A 20,600-nucleotide genomic window follows, 5' to 3' on the forward strand; every position below is an offset into this window, starting at 1 on the left:
CTATATCACCACTTACAAACACATCCGTACACATTCATACATATATACGTATACTGGTATGCGTGTACAGTCACATCTTCTCATTTATGCTCCATGTTCGAGCTGACGATGGACTTTGATCGTGTAGGCAAAGATCCACCTCCACCGTCAGTTGATTGACAGCGACGGTGCAGGGGTTCACGTCTTTATGTAGGGAATGTAAATTTCTAAGCGAATGGCGCTACTTTTATTCTTGCAGGTTGTTTCTCCGAAGATTCAAGCATACCTCTGCTGCAGCCGGTGGACTTTCGCAGACAAAGCATGGAACTGAGTTCTGCCGAGTTCCGGATGTGTGCCGATGCAGCTTATGGAATTTCAACTTCCGTGCCACCTGTTCCTACACTGTATCGTGAGACTTGTTTCTGAGTGCTTAATACCGATTCTGTCTTCCAGCTTCCATAGAAACTACATATTAAAACAGGTGCCTGTAAACTAGTCTCCACCACACGACTCGTCAAAAGATCTAAACCGGGAGCCCAGTTCGAAGTGTGTACTCCCCAGAAAAGGCAGTTGACATAAACATCATAAACATCGGTATTCCGCTGGATAAAGTGTAGCAGGGATCCTCTCAAGAACTTTTACAGTTTCTTCAATGCTTCGGGGGGTGTTTTTCGCGACAGTTGACCGAAAGAAATAGAAGGCACCGAAAGTATAACCTCAAAAAACGCAGTCTACAGAAGAGAGACCCTTGGTCTGTCTGTACACCAGCGAGTCTTTGCGCATCACGAATGCAAAACAATGTCAAACTTCCCCCCTTTTGCTGTTCCCTTCTACCACACTGTAGTTGACTTGCAGGGTCGCCGGCCATCGACTGTTTTTTGCCTTCTCTCAGAGGGGACACCGGGACAGACAGCCCGCTCTGGCGGCGCAGACAGGAAGCGTATTGCTCTATTCTTTTCCACTTTCTCGAGTGCGAACAGGCGAGAGATCGTGCAGCGCTCTGTGCGACAGCTCGACACAAACTGCGTAGCTAAGCTTGGTCCCTACAGCGTCCGTTGGCCGCGCATGCAGCCGGAACTCATCCAAAACAAGCAACGCGATCTTCTTCACAAGCCGAGACAGACACGGAAATGGACCGCCGCATCCGGCCTCGAACCGATCTGCATAAGAAAGATAAACTCGTAGGCCATGTTTCCCTTCGCTCTTTTCGCGCTTCGCACCTCTTAGATTTCATTTGCAAGAGAGGCAGGAACGCCGTTTCTGTAGGCGTTCTCATATTCGCTATCGGACCTTGCTTCGCAGCCTTCAAGAGAGGCCGGCTGAGGACCCTGCACTTGCTCGAGCGAAGCAGAGTCCTCGCCCTCACGGGCGTCATCTGCCGAGGCAGTCCAGTTTCTCGAGTGTCTGCCGAAATGCGGATCACCATTTTCCTCTCCCTCTTCCCAGCTGCTTCCTCTGTGAGCTTCTCCACTCGACCCAGAGCCCCTCCGGAACGCTTTCTCAGGTTCTTCTCTTCTCTTGCCCTCGGGTGTCTCGACAGCCAAATCGGCAAGCTCCCTGGAGGCTTCCCCCCCGTTGCCGTCGAAGGCATCCGGAAACTCTGCGGCGCAAGCCTTCTCTCCATCTCCTTCATCTGCGAGTCCCGAAAGAAGCGACGAGTGAGACCGAGAAGACTGGGGGTGACCGACGCGTTTGTCCCCCCTCTCGCCGTTCCGTCCATTCGCGGTGTGTCTAAGAACCTCATTCTTCCCTGGCTCGTCGCATGCAGAGCTCCGGCGCGCGCCACAGCGAGCCTGCGCCCCGTTGGAACCTCCCAAACCGACACTGAGGTTGGCGCTTGCGACAGCTGTCGTGACTTCCTCGGAAGCTTCTCGGGAGACTTCGCGTTCGAGATCTGCTACTTCTCTTCGACTCCGGACATCGTCTCTCTTCGCTCTTTTCTCCTCCTGGGTCCTTCTCTCCGCTCGGGCCTCGGCGACGGCTGCGGCTGCAAAGGCAGCAGCGAGGCCGCGTCTCTTCCAGAACGACGGCGTCTCTTGCATGCGTCGTCGCCCTCCCTCCTGCTCTTCTCGGCTGTCCCCTCGGCTCGCAGAGAGGCCTGACGAAGACTGTCTCCTCGGGACTCCCAGCGACGACTCGCGTTTCTCCAAGCGGCGCGTGCCTCCCGCCGCAGCCGCGGCGGCGGCAACCGCAACGGCCATGCGACCTGCCTCCAAACACTGAGCAGTTTCGTTCTCCTGAGCAGCTCTGAAGGCCCGCGCGGCCGCTGCATGCGCGATGGCCACAGCCGCGTCTTCGATGGCTCCTGGCCCTGCCTCCAGCGCCTTCTGGCTGCCTGAAAGACGCTCGGATCGGGTCTCGCAAAAAGAAGAGACAGGCTCTTCTTCTCCCTCAAGATAACTCGTGCGACGCGGCGCCTCGGGTGTCTCTGCAGAGACAGATCCTTCGCATCCAGTTCCTCCCGCGGAGTTCTCAATTGGGCGCGCATCAAGCTCTCGGGGTTTGGATCCCGCGATCTCGGAATGCTGCCGGACAGACGAGGAGAGAGAGACGCGGCCGGATGATGGCAGGTCCGACAGAGCCTCGAGAGAAGAGCAGGACGAACTGAGGCGATTCGTCGAGAGAGGACGCGAACCGTGTCGAGAGAGGAGGAGGCTGAAAGGCGCGGCGGCCAGTGTCGGAGACGTGAGAGATCTCGCAGCTTCTGCGTTCTTCTTCTCAGAGTCACCCAGTGGGGTGGACAGACCGTCGCGCGGCCGGCTTGCCTCTGCGCTCCAGTCAGCGCGGCTCTCATTCAGCTCCAGCAGGTCCGCCTCCGACAGCTTCTGAAGAGAAGAGAAGGAATGCGGAAGGCTTGCGTCTTTGCTGAGGTCGTTTGCGTCTCCATCTCGGATGCCTGGGTCGCAGAAGGGCGGCGAGAACGGCCGGGGTGGGGACGCAGGCGAGCAGTCTGCATGCGTTGATCGTTTCCGTCCGATGAAGAACTCCGCCAAGCTGTTGGACAGAGCCGAGGGAGAACAAGGAGGCGACAAATTCAAATCGCCTCGCCCACTCTCTGGCCCTTCTCGCTTGCTGAGCTGTCCGCCCTCGAAGCCTGGAACTTGACTCTCGGGTGCGGCGTCTGTGGGGGGCGCCGCAGGTGAGAAGAATGTCTCTCTCCCGGCCATCAACAGCTCTTCCAGAGGTGAGACAATCCGGGAAGAAGTCGAGTCTCCCTCAGGACTCCCCGCCTGTGTCTTTTTGCCCTCAAAAGGCCCCTGTTGCTGCCTCCACTCGAGACCCACAGCCCCCGCGGGATCGTTCTCGCCTCGGTACCCACCTGTCTGCTTTTCCGTCACGGACGGATAGACAGGCGCGCCGGCCTCTGCACGAGGAGACACCGGGAACACGAGGCTCGGAGACCGCCTCAGAGGCAACGAACTGCGCTGCGGCTCCGCCGGAAGCTTTCTCGAGGCCCCGAGATCCGAGGAGACCCCGGCAACGGCAGCGACGACGGTCGGAGGCGAGAAGAGCGCCGCGCCGCGGTGGGCCTGGCCCTCTGTCTCTGGGGACAGAAAGCTCGTTTGTTTCGCCTCAGCAGGTGTGGGAGGAGGTGGAACGTTGCTTAATTTCACCCTACGCCTCGCCTCCTCCTTGAGTCTCGCCTGCTCCGGACAGGCTTCCCGCGGAGTCGTAAATCCCGAGAAAACGAGTGGAGGCGTTGTGACGATGTCCTCGACGAGAGACCCCAGAGAGTCCGAGAGCAAAGAGCGCGAGGGCCTTGCTCCCGTCAGAGGCGGATGCATGTGCCGCGGGAGATGCACCTCGTCCCCGCCACTCGGAAACCCCACATCAGCTGAGAAGTCCTCCTCTTCGTTCTCGCCAGCCGCGAAGCAGCGCGACCTAAAGTCTCCTCTGTCTCCTTCGGGGCCCTCGGGGAAAAGACCGTGACGCGCCTCAGATGGAGGCAGACTGGGGTGACAGCCAGGAGAGACACCTGCGGTCGCGGGGGTCGGCACACTCAGCGTTTGCGAAGCAACGACCGTCGGGCGACGGCTTCGCGGGAGCCTGTCGGAAGGGTGGAGTTCAGGAAGAACTTCGAAGGGAGTTGAGGGTCCTTGCCGTCGGGAAGGATGCTCCAAGTGTGGACCCCAAGTCCGGCCGTCTGGTTGCACCGCAGCGGCCGCCACAAAACTCTCGCTCGAAACGCTGCGAGTCGCACTCGACACTCGGGGCCCCGCCTTGCCCGAATAGCATCCGCGTTCGCCCAAGGCTGTTTGTACACCGAGATCCGGGAGAACAGGCTTCGGCGTGGGCAGGTGACCCCTTCTGCCCCGACTCGAGAAGGCGTCTCGCGCAGGTCTCCCGTCGCTGTCTCCGGGGCCTCCAGCGAAGCTGGGTCTCCCTTCTCCCAGGTCCTTCAACTCGAATTCTCTCTCCTTCGGAACCTCGGAGAGTCCGCACCCCGCGGTTTGTTCAGACGCACAAACTGCGCCCAGAGCTGTCGCGCCTGTGAAAGTCGGCTCGCCTCCTCTCGACCGCGGTCGCGGCTCTTGCAAGCTCTCAGCGCTCGAAAGGGAGACGCCGAGGCTCCTGTCTCCGTCCTTCTCTCCCGCGCTCTGCAGGGTCTTGGGCAACACCCGCAGAGTCGCGCCTCCCGCTGAGAAGGCTGCGCGAGTCGCGGCCGCGAGTGCCCCGTTCTTCTGCATGCGCATGGGGGCTCGAGCCCCACCTGGAGGAAGCGCGATGAGGCCCGACGCGACCGAGGCGACAGAGTCAGGGTCCTCTTTTCCCGGGAGAGGAAAGACTGGATTTTCCAATGGATAGCCAGACACTTGCTGAGAAGTGGAAGAGTGTGAGCCTTCATCGCATGCAACGCCAAAATCCCCGACGTTAGAAGCCGACACAGATTGGAAGCTCACGCAACTCCATCCTCGAGCATCTCCCGCAGTGGTTCGCGTTGCCATTCTCCTCTCGAGTTCCTCTTCCTTCGACAAACTGGTAGCTTTGCTGAATCCGTTCACACCTGTGGGCTCTGGCTCCGGACCTCCAACCGACGCAGCGTCTGCCTGCGGTTCCTGAGACTCCCGGCTCTCGCCCCCGGGGTGACTCGCGGCGCTCTCTGCGGCGTTGGCGTTGCCTTCGGCGGGCCGCGCCGGACGAGGCTCCCGTTCGGTGTCTTCTCTCTCGCGCTCGCCAGAGAGAAGAGCGTTGAAACCTGTCTCCATCTGGCCCATGATCGCCCGGATGGAGGGTCCCACGACGTGTGCGACCTCGTTGGGCTCCAAGCGGTCTCCGACGGAAAAGGGCAGAAGGGGCAGGAGGCTGTAGCAGTCGAACGCCTCTTCCGGTGCCTGAGGGCCTTCCTGGAGGCGCCGCAGGTGGAGGCCGCGCTCTCGCAGCCAGTGGAGACAGCAGACGAAGGCGATGACTCTGCCGGGTCTGAAGGGCGCCGGACAGAGGACGCATGCGACCTCGGCCGCAAGGTCCAGAGCGTCTTTGCAGACGAGCGAAGAAGAGCAGAACATGTCGCGTTTCGTCAGGAGAGAAAACGTATCTTGCAACACGCGAAGGGCCCCCAGCGGCGAGACCGGCGCCGCGCCGGTGTTTGGCGAGGGCGGCGCTTGCGACTGACGCTTGGCTTGTTTCTCGAGGAGGAAGCAGAACGTGTAGAGGAACGGCGCGAAGATCGCCTCCGCGAAGTCGCGCTCCACGCGGCTCAGTTCGTACTGGACAAACAGCGGCTCAGCCGGGGGCGTCTTCTCTCCACTGACTTCGGATGTCTCTCCACGTCCGTCCGCAGTCTGAGCCAGCCGCTGGAGAACGCAGTACCTCTCGAAACTTGCCAAACGGAGGCCGCGCTGCAAGCCCTCGACTTCTTCGTTCGACAGAATCGCCACAGGATTTGAAGTGAGCGTTGTGGCGGCGCGAGCTTCCGGTGCCGCCTCATCCGCCGTCGTCCCTTCGCTCTCGCCAGCCTGGTGAGGGTCGGAGAGTCTCTCGCGAGCCTTCTCTTGTGGACGCTCCGAGCGTCGCCGGGCGTCTCCGGCTTCTGGGGACCGCATGTGCGGCAAAGCCAGCGGATGGGCTTCCTCCTGTTCGATTCTTCTCCTCTCCTCCCGCATCCAGATGGCTCGAGGGCGATGTGCATGCACCGGCGAATGCGCCTCCGGAGAGGCTAAACACGGCGGGGCAAGTGGTCCGCCATCCGAGCACGAAGGCGGGGTGAAGGAGCGGGCGTCGCAGTTGAGGACATCTCGGGAAGCAGAGAAGCGGGAGAGTCCGTTCGCACCCTTTCGGGCGTTCTCTGCGACAGAGAGCCCCTCCGACCTCTCCACAGCGGGTGTCTCTGAGCGCCGGAGACAGCGCTCTGTGTTCCGACTGCGGCTTCTTCCGGCTCCCGGCTCTGCCTCTGCGACAGAGAGGCCCTCCGCGAGTGGCGGGGCGCAGGAAGACACGCGCCGTTCACTGTGGCCTCTCGGCTGCGGTAGGAGCGAAGGAACAAGAAACGACGAACGCGAGATGGGGGGCGGGACCGGACCCGCGGCAATCACGAGGCTCCCGACGGCAGCCGGCAGACGCCGGGCACCTCCGATGTCTGGATTTGCCACTCGACCTGGGATGACGAAAGAAGAAAAAGAAGAAGACGCGAAGGAAGAAGGAGACGAGACAGGAACATGCAAAGGAGGCCGCGAGCTGGGGTTGCTTTCTCGATGTGCATGTCTTATCTGTTTTCCGAGGAGTCCCGCCTCCTGCAGGCCTCGGGCGTCGACCGCCTCTGCTGCCCTGGCCTGTCTCAACAAGCCGTCGCTCTCTTCGCCGCCTATCTGGCGAACGTCGAGGACGGGGAGATTTGCGAAGTCCGTCGCCATAAGCGGTATCCGATCGAAGAGATCCTTGTGCCGGGCCTCATAGGAAACTTCGGCAACGACTCGCGCCCGCGCCGGAAGGCCCTGAAGTTCCGCTGCGCCCTCTCCGGCCGCGGCTGCAGAGCCCAACGGCCGACTGTCACTTCTCACAGTGTGAGAACTCGCAACTGGAGAAGGTGAGAAAAAGGAGACTTTAGGCTGTGGCGGAAGGTACTGCAGTTGTGGGCGAATTTCCGAGTCTGACACACCAGGGAGAACACCCGCCGGGGAAGAGAGGCCCCTCCACGAGAGGGGAGTGTAGTGGTTTTGAATTAGGAACGGAACTCTTGTCTCCTGGACCGGGCCTGCTGGGGCAGGAAAAACCGAGACCGCGTCTGCCCTTGAATCTTCCTTCTTGATGGCCTGATGGGAGAGAACACACGTCGGTGAAACCTCGCCAGCGTACGCGAGCCCCGGATTCGAGGCTTGCCCAGGAACGGCAGGCGATGCGAGGCCTTCTGGAGTCCCCGAGGGGCGACCACAGGCGAAGGGCAGAGACTGAGGATGCATGAGGGAAGAGGCGGGGACACCCGATTGAACGGGCTGAGAGGGAAAAGGCAGGAGAAGATTCGGCGCATGCAGCAAAACCGGCACAGTCTCTTTGCCCTCTCGTTCGCTCTCCAGCGGCCCAGAGATGCCCCTGGAAGAGTAGAAAGCAGGGTGGAGAGGCGTCCCACCGGCCAGCTGTTGCTGACCGCCATCGCGACCGGACATAGGAGAAACGAAACTCGGTCGCACGCCAACAGAGGTCGCGCCCGCGACTCTGACTGGAAGTTTCGAAGCCATGGAGACAGCAGGCCGCGTGAGACTCGCCGAGGGCGCGACTCGCAGCGTCCCCAGAGCCTTCGGTCCGATCTCCTCGGGGGCACCAGGAGTCTGAGGAGACACCTGAGCAGGGTCCGCAATGTAGAGCGGAGAGGCGGGGGCTCCAGGAAGGCTGTGGGGCAGAGCTTCCTCCGATTTCGAGGGGGGAGCCACCGGCGGGAAGGCGCCGCCAACCAGGCGAAGATAGGAGCCCTGCGCCGAGGGCGAGACAGCAGCGACAGTCGGTACACTCTGAGCGGGAGTAGGGAGGCCGAGAGACTTGACTTGCAACACGGTTTCCGGTGACGTTTCGCCAGCATGAGGCTTTGTGACCCAAGAAACAGATCCCCGTGCCACCACCTTCAGAGCGTCTCCTGTTTCCTGGGCCTCGACTGTGGTCGCGGTCGCGCAAGGCCCGCCCCACTGGCAGGGGCAAGTGGGGACAGTGCAGCAGAGGACGCGCCTGCGCACGATGAGGGGGGGGTAGGGGAGACTGTCGAGCGGGAACCTCGGGACACGGAGGAGGCCTTCAGGGCCTTCTTGCATGGAGAAGAGATTGATACGGAAAAGACGCGAGGTTCCGCGAACAATCAGGCCGGCAACCAAGGCGTGGAAGTCCGCAAAAGTCGCCACGGAGTGTCCGGGCTTTCCCAGAGTGGCCAGAGCTGCTCGCAGAGACTCCGGACAAGCCGCGACTCCGCCTTGGGTAACCGCGGGGGTGTGAAGCAGCGTGTGCCTGAAGCCTTGCCAGTTCCACTCGCGCCACTGGACGAGTCGCCTTCGCTCTTGCTTGTCGTTCGCGGCTGTATGCGGGAGCTCGCCGAGGGTGCCCCGGACGTTTGGGAGGTCCGAGAAAAAAAGGAAAATCAGGCGGAGACGCAGGAGCCCCGCCGCACTTTGCAGGCTGTGGGGAATGTCCCCGTCGACCAGAGCGAGGAGGCGCGTGAAGCGGACGAGGTCGAGGAGGCCCTCGGGACCCGCAAGCACCCTGGCGAGGCGCCCGGCGTCCAGGTGGAGCTCGACAGCGGGGCCAGGCGAGGCAGAAGTTGCGCGCGGCTCCACTCCGTGGAGGTACGGCTCTCGCTGGAGAGGCGCGTAGGTCATCCAGAAATCTGCGATTTCCTTCTCTCCAACAAGATCCCCTTCCTCCGCAGACAAGGCGCCGGGTCCACGCCCAGACTGCGAGGCGAGGAGTTCGCGGAACTCCACCATTCGTCTGAAAACCGCCGACACATAGTCCAACAGCGCATTGCTGAACTGGGCCTCTCTCCACAGCTGCGCTGTCTCCTCTTCACTCATAAACAGGGCGCCGGAGCTGTCGGCGCATGCGCCCCAGACGCAGGGGTCGCTCTGGGTCGACTCGGAGGAACTCAGCGAGGCCGGCGACGCGGGCCTGACCTCGCCTTTGAAGGGAGAGAGCGACGCGCCATAGACTCTCGCCAGAGCCTCGGCGGGGCGGGCAGAGGAAGAGGGAGAAGGAAGCACAAATTGGGAAGCTTTAGTCGTGGGGGCGCCCGTGGCACACGAAGAAGCGGGAGAAGGAAGAAGACGAGGCAGCAGAGAGGCAGAGGCGGAGGGTCCGATGTCGCTCGCTGGAGGGAAGAAGACCGGAGCAGGCACGACACTCGTCCAAGAGCCAATAGCACAGGGCCGAGGGCGGGAAGTTGAGAAAGTTCCGGACGCAGGAACGCCTTGGATCAGACCCCTGCGCTCTCGGAGAGCAGGACTCAGAGCCTCGGATCCCCTCTCCTCGGTCGCTGGCGGCAGTGTCTGTCCGGAGGCACCCGAAAAAACGGCAGGCCCTGCAGGCGAAGGAAGATGTGGGGCGACAAACCCCACAGCGAGTCGCAGGTCGCGATCTGGACTCTGGAGCGACGCCTCGCCGTAGGAGAACTCTTCTCTGGAGTAGGCGATCTGTCCATACCCGAGAGACTTCAGACTTCGCACCTCCTCCGAGAGCAGCGAGGCCGCGTTGTTGTCAGTTTTCTCAACTCCTCTGAAACGCTGATCCGCGTCTGCACTCGCGTTTTGAGGACCAGAGAGCCCGTCGATGATGTCTTGGACTTCGTCGCAGAGAAGAACAGTGTCTCTTTTCCCCTGGGCGGCGTCGACCCCGTCAGCGCCTGACAACTTGTCTGTCTCTGGGGCCGAGTTCTCGCGGGCGTCAAAGCGCCCCAACGCGTTGTCGAAGAGGCTGGAGAGGCCTGTCTCTGTCTCGTCCCGGAGAGACATTGATAAAAAGGTTTTCCAGTCTACCCTGGATGGCGAGAAAGCTCCTCCGCGTCGTGCTCGCGGTAGAGAGGCCTCGCGCGGGCGCGCCACGGGGAGTCTGACTGAGGCCTGCGAGCCGAAGAACCCAGGGACGGACTGTCTCCTGCCTCGGATGGTGGACCCGTCAGAGACATCCTCGCTGCTCGACGTTTGATTCCCGTACAAAAGATTGTACGCTTGCCGTACGAGGCTTTGGTGGTGACTCTCCTCCCCCTGTGCCAAGGTCACGTCTGACTCCAGCAACTCGGTTTCTTCGAGTGTCTCAACGCGCAGCTCTGCATCTGCCTCCGCCAAGAGCTGCGAAAACGGGCCATCTTTCACGTTGTCTCCACTCCCTTCCTGGCTTGTCGTGTCTTGTCTGTTCCGCGCCAAAAAGGCGGTAATCTCGGCCTTCTGGGCGAGGACGATTGTCCCCGCGGTCGCTGCGGCGTCTGAAGCCGCACCCGGGAGCGGCTGAAGGAGGCTGCCCTCGCAGGAGGCGAGGCGCGAGGTCTGCGCCAGCTTTTCGCCTGGAGTCCTTCGGTCCTGGCCGTATCTACACGAAGAGTGTCTTCCCGAGGCGGCTGAGTCTTCTCTTTCGCCGCCCTCCCTCTGCAAGTGACTCAGGAAGACCGCGGCGGTGTCGGAGACGTCAGAGACAGACGAGAGTGACTGGCGAACTGGGTCTTTGAAAACAGGAGACGGGTCTAGTTTGCCTGAGGAGACGGAAGTCAGAGAACTGCGAGACGCGCCGGTCCGCGCCGCCCCAGCTGAGAACGAGGAGACAAGAGAACCCCGCTGAGAAGTGGGGACAGAGTCGGGTCCACGAGAAAGCGAGGTGCCTTCTTCGTGTCTTGAAGCGCCGGCGGGAGTGTAGATATCAAAGTACTCGGGAGAAGGCCCGGTCCCCCCTGCAGCGTCGCAGGGAGCCGAAGGCGCCGCGACAGAGATCAGCGAGTGTACGTCCGAGTCGCGATCGCATGCAGGGTCTTGAAGAGGCTCAGAAGCGCGAGGAAGCGAACCAGAGGGAGAAGCGATACTGGCGTCGAGCGCAGACACCCGGCTGCTGGCGAGATGGGGCGTTCTCTCGCGTGCCTCTGCGGAGTCTACTCGAAACGGTGGTGGTGAGAGTTGAGCCTCTGATTCAAAAGACGCGCCCCCCTGACAGGAGTGAGCAGAGGGTGAAGCGAACGCGGAGCGTCGCGGGGAACTGGAGGGGCTTTCTGCAGGCGAAGCAAACGCAGCGGAGCTTTGGCTTCCAATCTGAATCGCTTCTGACCCAGGGGACATCTCTTGAGCTCGAACAGAGGCAGACGAAGGGTCCGGCAAAGCGTCCTGAGGGTCTGCAAGTTGGGACGCCGCAAACTCGACAGCTGCGGAAGCAGACTCTGAGGCGGCGGCGCTGTCCAACAGCGTCTCGCCGGGGCAATACTCGTGGTCGGCAGTCGGTGCTCCGTTGTGGTCTGGAACGACACAAGTTGCCGCGGCAGCCTGGAACGAAGGCTGCTCTTCATGTGTGTTCGACTCCCAGTTCTTCTCCACAGTGTCGCCTGAGTTGCTTCGAATAACCCCAGACGGGGACGGACTCGCCGGCTCTTGCGAAGTGGACTCCGCCCCTCCAGCGCTGTCGAGCGCAGCGCCCGATCCTGAGCGCTCGTTCAGCATTCCAGAAAAAGAAGTTAACGCGGAGGCAGAAAACAACCGAGAAAGAAGCGAAAGACGGTGGAGAGCAGGAGACCTGCCTCGGAGAAAGAGGGTCAGCTAACTCGGAGTTAGGCGCAGGCGACTGGGAGGAGTTGGAGGGCCGAGAGACGGGTCGAAGAAGAAACTCAACGCAGTTTGCTCTCGAGAAGAGGCTCGGGGGCTCGTGGAAAGAATGTGTGTCAACCCAGAAAAGTCACTGGCGCGGATCTCGTGCCTTCTTTGGTGTTCCCTTCTGCCCCCCCTCCCAGGTGACGGTAGTGACCCAAAAAAGAGATGCGCATGGAAGACCGACACTGTCAAGCATGCTGCAAAGGGCGGGTTCATCGTCCGGGACTCGGAAACGAAGGCGCGCGCGGTTGAGTCCAGGGGTAGATGGGATGGGTCTGAAAAAAAATCAGCAGGGGAACTCTCAGAGAGTCGGTTGACGCAAAGACAGTACGCTCGTGGATTCTGCGCCCGCGTGTTTTTTGACTAGACAACGCGAGAGAGGTAGCCACCCGGGCCGGTGCACAAACGAAACCCTGGGAGGCGCGGTGACGCATTCGCAGAAAACAGGCTTTCTGTCCTGCAGCATGAACGAAAACTGGGCAGGTGGAATTGTATGTGAAAAGTTCCTTTAGCACGTGAGCGCGGACATAAAGAAAAAGATTGCGCCGCGCGCGCTAGGCTCACCTCCCTTGATTGGCGCCCACCCTCCACACGTGCGCGGCAACAGTTACCCTCCTACGAGCGAAGACACGCGACAGCCAGAAATTTTGCGCAGGCTGCAAGACAAAAGACAGGCTGGAAAAAAGGGGTTTGGGGGCGAAGGTGCTGATGAGCGGGAGCGAACAGAGGCGAGTAAGAGATAAGGCCAATGCGTTGAAAAGTTGCCTCGAAAGCAGTTCCTCTGGAAACCATGTGGCATATCTGCCTACAACCGCGCTTCTCTGCGCACTGCAACAAGCCACCTTTCGAATGGCTCACAGGTTTTACACGGGTTTACCACAAGACGAACAGCGGAAGGGGAACTCAAATGCGCTTTCTTGAAGAAATACCAACACGAGGCGTCCACGACTCTCCAAATAGCCAAAATAAGCAGCATCGGGAAACTCGGAAAATGGCGTATCAGTCTATGACGCCATTACGAAGAAACGATTAGCTGTAGGGACACCTCACCACTCCGCAGCAGGCCTGGCAGCGAATCTTCGCAGGGAATGCCAAACGGAAGGATTGCAGGGACGAAAAGCAGAGTTGTCTTGTCCGATGTTTATCGAGTGTACCTTACTCGCACGAAAGGCAGCTCGCACTCTCATTGTCCGAATGCAGGGTCCCAAGTTTCACAAGTAGCACACTAAGTGTTTGGGTGCGAGACCAAGTTTCGTTATTTTCCGCACAGTCGAATATATTCTGGAAATGCAAGATAGCGGGCGGTACGGGCGTCGAGGAATAAAACGACTACTATCTGAGGAGTAGCGTAGCTGTCCTTAGTCACAATCCGACAAGAGGTACCTGTTTAGAAGCGATGAGTAGTGCTGGGCTCCTGTTGACCAGCTGGTTCTGTGAACCGTCCAGCACACTGTATCTGAATGTATGATTATGACGCAGACTTGTAATTCATCTTCGGACAGTGTCGAATTCCCACCTGAATGGTGGACTCCTCGTGTTAGAGGCGGACGGCTGGTGCAATTTGTCGGAGCTTTCTGCGTTGAGGGAAGTTTCCCGGTTCCAAACGGGTAACTGATGAAGCGGGTGGCTGCTTCGACGACCTTCGAATCCAATACAGTCTTTGTGCGCTTGGACCTACAGTACGTTGTTCAGGTGCATTCGCTGTAATGGGACCAAGCACTGCATCCAGTTCCTTCTTATGTGCTGCAGCGAACTGCCATCAGAACATCCCTTTCTCGCAGTCCTCTCTACTTCCTAAAATCTCTGTCATACCACCTCTACAGCAAAGGGTATTAGAGTTCTCATGTGCACAAATATTAGGCTCTGGAAACACTTGTCCGGTGAATTGACGAGCGGGACGCCTTCGCGTCACACCGTGTTGTTGACACATTGCTTACCCAGTCACCTCTTGCGTTGCAGCGGGAGCGCACACCATTCAAGCAAGTAGATAAATAGTGTCCACGAGAAAGCATGTTAGTGTGCGGATGTCTCAGTTTTTGGAACCATGCCATTTTAGCTACTGCTTTGTGTTGCAAGTGACAAATCGGTGGATTGCCAGCAACACACAGCGTGATTGCATACCCATACAGATATAAGTTGTCTTTTAGTGTCTATAAATGTCAGCGTGTCGTGCGCAGGTGCCTCGTTTTTGTTGACAATGGCGCACGCACATGCCTGTTATGCGGCCAGCATTAACCTCTTTTCTTTTAGTGGTCTAACCGACGTGTGCCTATAAAACATCAGCGTGCTGGTTGGTAGACAGTCGTAATTCTATATGTTCTTTGTGAGATGTTTTACGATGAACGAGCATCGCCCACGGGATCTCACTATCCCTTGGCTCTGATACGCCACCAGCTACAAGTTCACGGTGGAAAAGAAGCCACAAATTTCTGTTCCACCGTCCAAAACACCGAGTGGCTCTCGAGGCTGTCCTCCGTGAGAAAAACAATCTCTCTACCCGCTCAAGATTTCCTCGGAAAGGTGGTGCAAAATGGAGTGGAGAGTGGGGCAGTCAGCAGGCCGTAAAGACGCAGCTTGTACAGATTGACGCCATATCGACCTAGAATTGTCAATCAGAGGATGCAGGTCGCCTCGTAAAATTTACCTGCTTGTGCCATCGGGAAAGAGAGATTATTGAGAAGCGAGGGACTGATAAAAGCCTGCGAAACTGTTGATTGAGCGAGTGCTGTGTTGAGTTTTTAGCGGAAGAGTCATAGTCGGCAGTCTCTAGAATGAGCTCTCACACTCGCAAGCTATGGTTTGACTCTCAGCTGCCAATAAAAACGTCAACGAGTGGGTATCTGTTTCCTTGCCAGTTGTACGCAGGCATCACCGAGATGGCTGTTGCAGCAGGCTCTTTAATTAGTTTCCTAGTCGTTTCAGGCGTCATGCTACTCTGGAGCCCCAGCCTGTGTGCCGGAGTTCCTCAGGGGCTCGCGGATCACAGTGTCGTGATCCCAGCCGACGGCCTTGCCGCCGACGCGCGTTACGATTTCTGGCTACAGGCTAATCAGACGTTTCAGATTATTGACCGAACGGCCGACTTTAGTGCAATGGTCGAGCCCCCGACTTTCTCCACTGAAGCGTATGCCTATAACAACCCCAACTGTGACCTTGGGCGTAAGATCAGTTACAAACAAGAGTTTGCGTTCGCGAGCCCCGACCACATTTTCTGGAGAAGAGACATCGAACGAGACGAGCTGGATGGCAGAAAGTACACTTTCACCACTCCGCCCGATGATGGTCTGGAAGATCGCGTCGTCGAGTTCTGTCTCGTTGTCAGCGGGCCGGGAACGCATGCAGACGGCGACGACCCCAACATCGTGTTCAGACGCCGACTCCAAGATCAAGAGTTCTTCACAGCCAGCGAACATACACTCACGCTTGTGATCCACGCGGGTGCAAGGCCCCAGCTCACAGGGATCCTCTCGGGCGCCTTTGGGGGGGTCGCGCTTTCCCTTCTGTCTAATGTGTAACAACGGGGGGCTCGCGGGATACATCACGACTGTGTTGGGACGAAGGAGGGTCGTCCAAAGTCTTCCCGTCGGTACCGTATCCGCCACAAGTAGGTCGTGATCATCCCCCCTATCCACAGATTGTTGTGGTACGCACTTACTTCGTTCCCCCTCGTCTACAAGATCTCTGTTAGTTATGAGTGAGACTCTACAGAGTATCACCTGTCAAGAAAATGTCTTGCTCGTCTCACGTTGCGGGTATACTGTCGTCAGTCTGTCCGGTAAAAGCCCTTGAAAGGTGTCTGCACAAAGGTACGAGAGCCGGGGTGCTTCTTCGTAGCAAGAACTCACCACCTGCTGTGAATTCTTCCGGTGGAAAATTATTGGTATCTCACATCTCTGTATCAGTGCTAAAGACTGGTGAAAGTCTTTACACATCACATTTCTTAAATCTTAAAGTGTAGCGTTTCCAGATGTATTTCGATGAAATTGGTTTCGCTGCACTCCGAGGTGATGAGTCTTTCTCGGCTGACTTCTGTTGAAGCTGCAGCATCTGTGGAGACTGAACTTGAGACCACCGCGTGCTTCCAGGCGGTTGCCACTTAATAAGTAAGGTGCGAGTGATTTCGCTGGCGTAGGTGTTGACTGATTGTCCGTAGAGTGCAGGCAAACACAAAAACTGCAAATGACAGTACATAATCGTTGGTCCGTTCAGTGAGATGTACACGGCAGCATCCACGGTGTCGGTTTAATGTTTCCTGCAGTCCAAAAACGCCGACGTTTTGAGGGCGGTGCGATTTGCGTGCGAGATTGGCCTCGGGGCCACAGACACTATGTAAAGAGGGTACGCTTGGTCAAGCGCTCGACTTTGTCCCATAGACTGAATGAAGTGCGACGACACAATCGCTTTTCCTGCCCGTTTCCTGAACGCTTTCTGTGGAAACCGATTTAGATTGGAATGTGTCGACAGAGGCGTGCGCGAGCAACAGAAACGTGGCTGACTCAAAGTGAACGCACTGGTAACAACTGTGGTTCTTTCCCGGCCAAGAAGCCACCTAGTGAGTGACTCGTTGAAGCGTTCTCTTCATAAAAACACAGAGGACTGTACGCACGCGTACCGCAGACGAGCTTCTGAAAAACATTCCAGTGGGTCAGTCCCGCTTTCTTTCGTCCACCCTTTCGTCCACCAACGTCTACCGACGAGTCCTCCCCTTTCCCTCCGAAACTATCACATCATGATATCTTTGTAATTCGACACACGCTAGGGTTTCGAAACTTTCTCATCCTCTACACGGGAAACGCGCGCGCGTATCTCCGGTAAACAGCGTAGAGCTCTTCGTGACCAACGACTGACCATGGCGCTTCGACACCGAACTTCCCCGAATTCCGGAGAACCCGAACGCATACTGAATAAGCCAAAGTGCAGAATACGGAAAATTGGCGAAATGTGTGCGAGTCGCGTCGAGCAAACCATGTGCAAGAACCTACCCAGTGCTCGATGCTTATGCCACTCGGTGGGACGGACGGCGCTAGTCTCTGTCCGCGACGGCTACACACGTGCTACACTTTGCGCCGTGCCGTCGCACACTATCTTCGAATTGAAAAACGTTTTGTCAGGCAAAGCGGAAACTGTCACGGGTTCAGTGGCCGTGTGTCCGTTAGTTCTAGAAATTTTCGCATACCACCGGAGGAAGCACCAGGCGACCTGGCTTTGAGGACGAGCAAAGCGCATGTGACACACCGGACCCGCGTGCGCGAAAGTTTTCTCCGAGTCTCATGTTGACTCTAGCGACGGCGACCCACGCTCATGTGTATGAGAATCACGCCTTTTCCTTCTCTCCTGTACACGTGGCTTTCCTATTTCGCCTTCAGAGTTCATCCCATGCGACCGTGTACGTAACTGTTTTCTTCCTTCGATCTTTCGTTTTTTTCACCAGCTGTCGCGCAAATCTCAGCCGTCCCAAACTTCGGACCTGCCGACAGGAGATGCGCCGCTACTGCCATCGCCGGCGCTGTTTCGCATCAGCGGTAGATGTTGCGTGTGCATCTCCGGGTTCTCTTCCCTCCTTGGCGCCAATGCAGTCCACGTGTCTTTGCGTAATCTTTTGCCGTCCTGGCTTGCTCTTCGCCGTCGAGTTAGAGCTCTGAAAACCACACATGTGCGCCGATTGCTGGACGCCAGCGCGCCGCCCAGAGCTTTCCAGCTGGCTGGCGCACTGACCGATCAGGTCACCGAGGGTCCGAGCGAGAGCACTTGTGGACGCAGCAGAGTTCCCTTTTCGAACTCTGCGCATGCGAAATAACTTCATCCCCGTTTACACTTTGTTACACTTTCAACATTGCTCATATTTGATCTGTGCGGCTGTGCGAGGCTCTAACCCGCGGAAATTCGCGGCGTCGCAGCACACCACGCGGCTGCAGCCGCATACCGCAGATGTTGACTTCATCTGGGCTTTTTCATTTAGTCTCTTCTACCTCGACCTCAGACAGTGTCTTCCCGACGTGGTGCAAGAACCGAAGGGTTATGTATTGTCAGTAGACAGCGTGCGAGTCTCTGAGTGCCAGTGTGTGACTCTCGTGCCGTTTTAAAATACGCCGGAGGACACCTGGCGCCCCTTCTGCAGTCCACGGTGTGCATGAAGACATTCCTCATTCGCTTGGAAGCACTCACCTGGAAGTTCCTGCTGTCGATCGGAGCCTTCACTCTCCGTGTTTCTGCGCACGCGCTGCCTAGCCGGGCTGCTGGCCAGCTGTGGGTCTCCTTTAAAAAGCCGTTTCCAGAATGATGTATCCGTTGAGTTGCCACGAGGAACACATTCAGTTCCCGTACCCGTTTATCAGCCCGCCGCGGTCGCTTCCGGGGCCGCCTCCAGGAAAAAGCCGTGACATTTTCGACCCGCTCAAGCGCCGCGCAGACTCGCATGGCGTGCTTTCATGGCTGTTAGACGCTCGCAACAACCTGCGGCATCTTCCGGAACTCCCGCCTCGCCGAGTCTGGGGCCGCGTGCTCTCGATGGTCCCCGAGTCTGCGAGAGTGCGTGCCAAGTCCGACAGCGACAACCTCTCTGGGGAGTTCCTCCGGCGCCGCGAGCACCAGCTCGAACTGCGACGTCGACTGCGGGACCGCCACCAAGAACTCGAACGCGAGGCGCAGCAGAACGCGCCAACCCAGCCTGGCTTCCGAGGTGTACGTACACCCGAAGTGCCTGGAGAGGACCCGGCAAAGACGCGGCGGCCGACCGGCCTGTTGTCACTTGCCATGTTTTTGCGAAAAAACGGCGACTTGCTCCGAGCCACGCGGCTGCGACCTACACCGCGGGCGAATATAGGCGATCCGCAGGAAGATTCTGACGACGAACGCTCTCCGTTACACGACGTTCTGAATCTGTCGGACCCCGAGAGTTACGCGTTCCCCAACTCCGACGACGACGGGTGCATTCTGCGCCTCGGGACCCGGTCCAATCTGCCCGCAGAGTGCCCCGGCGCTCCCACCCGCCGCAAGAACAGCCAGGGGAGCACAGTCAGCAGCTCGAGGTCGAGAGGGAAGGGCGGCAGCGAGCAGTCCGTCCAAAAGAGGAACTTTCTGTCTCCGGAAGACGGCCCACCGCGGCGAGGACGCGGGTTCCTCAGCAACTTGCGTCCGACGGAGGCTCGGCAGGAGTCAGACGAACGCTTCGTGACTGCGTGGTCTCACAACGACGAAGACGGGGCGAGGCTTGTAGTTCCGTCGCGGCTTGTCAGCACGCTTGACGATTCGGCAGAGAACGGCAACGGCGGGTCCGACCGAGTTAGGTCCGACGACTCCGCCAGGTCGTTCCCCGCGGAGAGAAGCCGCGTTGCGCGTCTAGCAGGAACGTCTGAAATTCTCGGTGACAATGCTCCGCTATCCCCGTTGCCGAGAGGCTATGCCACGAGCGACAGAGACCGGAAGAAATCGGCTCTCGCCCTCGATCCGCGGCATCTGGAGAAGTCAGTCCCTTCGCGCGAAGCAACTCACTCGAGAGAAGCTTCTGGACGTTTCCAGAGCCTCCAAGCTAGCTCGCGGGGGACCTCATACACTCCCGGTGACTTCGGTGAGACCGCCGACGCGACCGCCAACTTCCCGGCAAACGACCAATACCTCCGGCCGCTACACCACCCGTTTCCTCTGTCTCACCACGGCCACCACGTCTCCCTGCCTATGTTCTCCCGCCTCCCGGAGCACCCGTTCTCGCCGGCGTCGGCATGCACGCCCACTCAGAAGGTGTTGCCTTACACTCTGAAGGACTTGCCAGACAGTCCAGGTCCGCAGACGAGGCCGTACAGGCCAGCGAACTCGAAGATTCGCCGCGGAAACACGAGCGTAGAGAAGAGCCGCGCGCGGGACGCCTCGACGCGCAGACGCAGAGACGGCGCCGGCTGCTCGGTCTCGCGCAGAAAACCGAAGCCGGGCCGGGCAAGTGCTGAGAAGCGCAAACCCCTCGTTCCGATGTACAGACAGAGCCCCAGTCAAGGGATTCAGCCGCTCGAAAGACGACCTGTGCAGGCTTCAGAGGATTTCGGCTCCTGCGACAGACTTCTCGAAGAGTGGACGGAGTACCGCAAATTTCTCGAGCAAAGGCTGCACGATGGCGAAACAAGGGAAGCCAGGGGAACCGCTGCACACGGTTACGCGACCCGCCTCGAGTCCCCGGCGAGTGAAGCTCGGCCTCTCTCTGGAAGACTGGAGTGTCTCGGCAGCTCCAGTGCGCGATCCGCGAGAGGCGCTTCGGGCGGATCGGAGCGTTGTGGACCCTGCTGTGGCACCGAGGAAGCGACGCGGGAGACAGGCGTTTCTGGAAAAACGTCTTTTTGTGGGTGGGTGATGGCCGGAAGCTCCAGTTCCGACGGTGTCGGCAGATTTGTCGGTTCTGTCCCGCGTGTCGACCGATAGACTGGGGGAAGCGAGTCCTGTGCGTGCAGAGGGGGTCACGGGGTGTGAGTTCGAGCGGGTGAAAAAGACTGAAAATGCTGCACCAACGCGACTCCTCGTGACTTGAAAGAATTGCAGCTCGAAGTTGAAGGAGTCGTGGCAGATGCCAACTGCGCACACACTCTGAAATCACGACACGAGCTAAACGTCCGCTTCGTAGCTGTTCTTTCTAGATACCACTGTAGTAGGCACTATACTCTCGAGAAGTGACGGCCACGAAGAACACAGCACAGAAAAGGTTCAACACCGCCAAACACTTCCGGCCATGTGAGAAGGCAAAGTCGTGCGAGGCCCTCCTTCTGGGGAAAGTGAAGGCCTCTGACAGATGTTGCCTGCGTCTGTTGAGGCACGAAGTCACGTTAGGCATCACAGGGTCATTTGCTTCTTTTCAGAAACCGTTGGCGACTCCAAGGAAACAACGTG

General features: G+C 58.7%; 3 protein-coding genes across 3 annotated transcripts; 2 read left to right on the forward strand and 1 right to left on the reverse strand.

Moving 5' to 3' along the window:
• Nucleotides 1–1,085: 1,085 nt before the first annotated feature.
• TGME49_229260 (hypothetical protein) lies at nucleotides 1,086–11,585 on the reverse strand (the record flags this gene model as incomplete). The annotated part of the gene is made up of 1 exon (XM_002367829.1): nucleotides 1,086–11,585. One exon carries the CDS (start codon nucleotides 11,583–11,585, stop codon nucleotides 1,203–1,205), a length of 10,383 nt encoding a protein of 3,460 aa, XP_002367870.1. The 3' UTR covers nucleotides 1,086–1,202.
• Nucleotides 11,586–14,608: 3,023 nt separating this feature from the next.
• Nucleotides 14,609–15,247, forward strand: TGME49_229270 (hypothetical protein; the record flags this gene model as incomplete). The annotated part of the gene is made up of 1 exon (XM_002367830.2): nucleotides 14,609–15,247. The coding sequence occupies one exon, from the start codon at nucleotides 14,609–14,611 to the stop codon at nucleotides 15,245–15,247; it is 639 nt and encodes a 212-aa protein (XP_002367871.2).
• Nucleotides 15,248–18,008: 2,761 nt separating this feature from the next.
• Nucleotides 18,009–20,138, forward strand: TGME49_229280 (hypothetical protein; the record flags this gene model as incomplete). Its single annotated transcript, XM_002367831.1, has 1 exon — nucleotides 18,009–20,138. The coding sequence occupies one exon, from the start codon at nucleotides 18,009–18,011 to the stop codon at nucleotides 20,136–20,138; it is 2,130 nt and encodes a 709-aa protein (XP_002367872.1).
• Nucleotides 20,139–20,600: the final 462 nt, after the last annotated feature.

The sequence above is a fragment of the Toxoplasma gondii genome, chromosome VIII, assembly GCF_000006565.2.
Source record: "Toxoplasma gondii ME49 chromosome VIII, whole genome shotgun sequence".
Classification (NCBI taxonomy): Eukaryota; Apicomplexa; class Conoidasida; order Eucoccidiorida; family Sarcocystidae; genus Toxoplasma; species Toxoplasma gondii.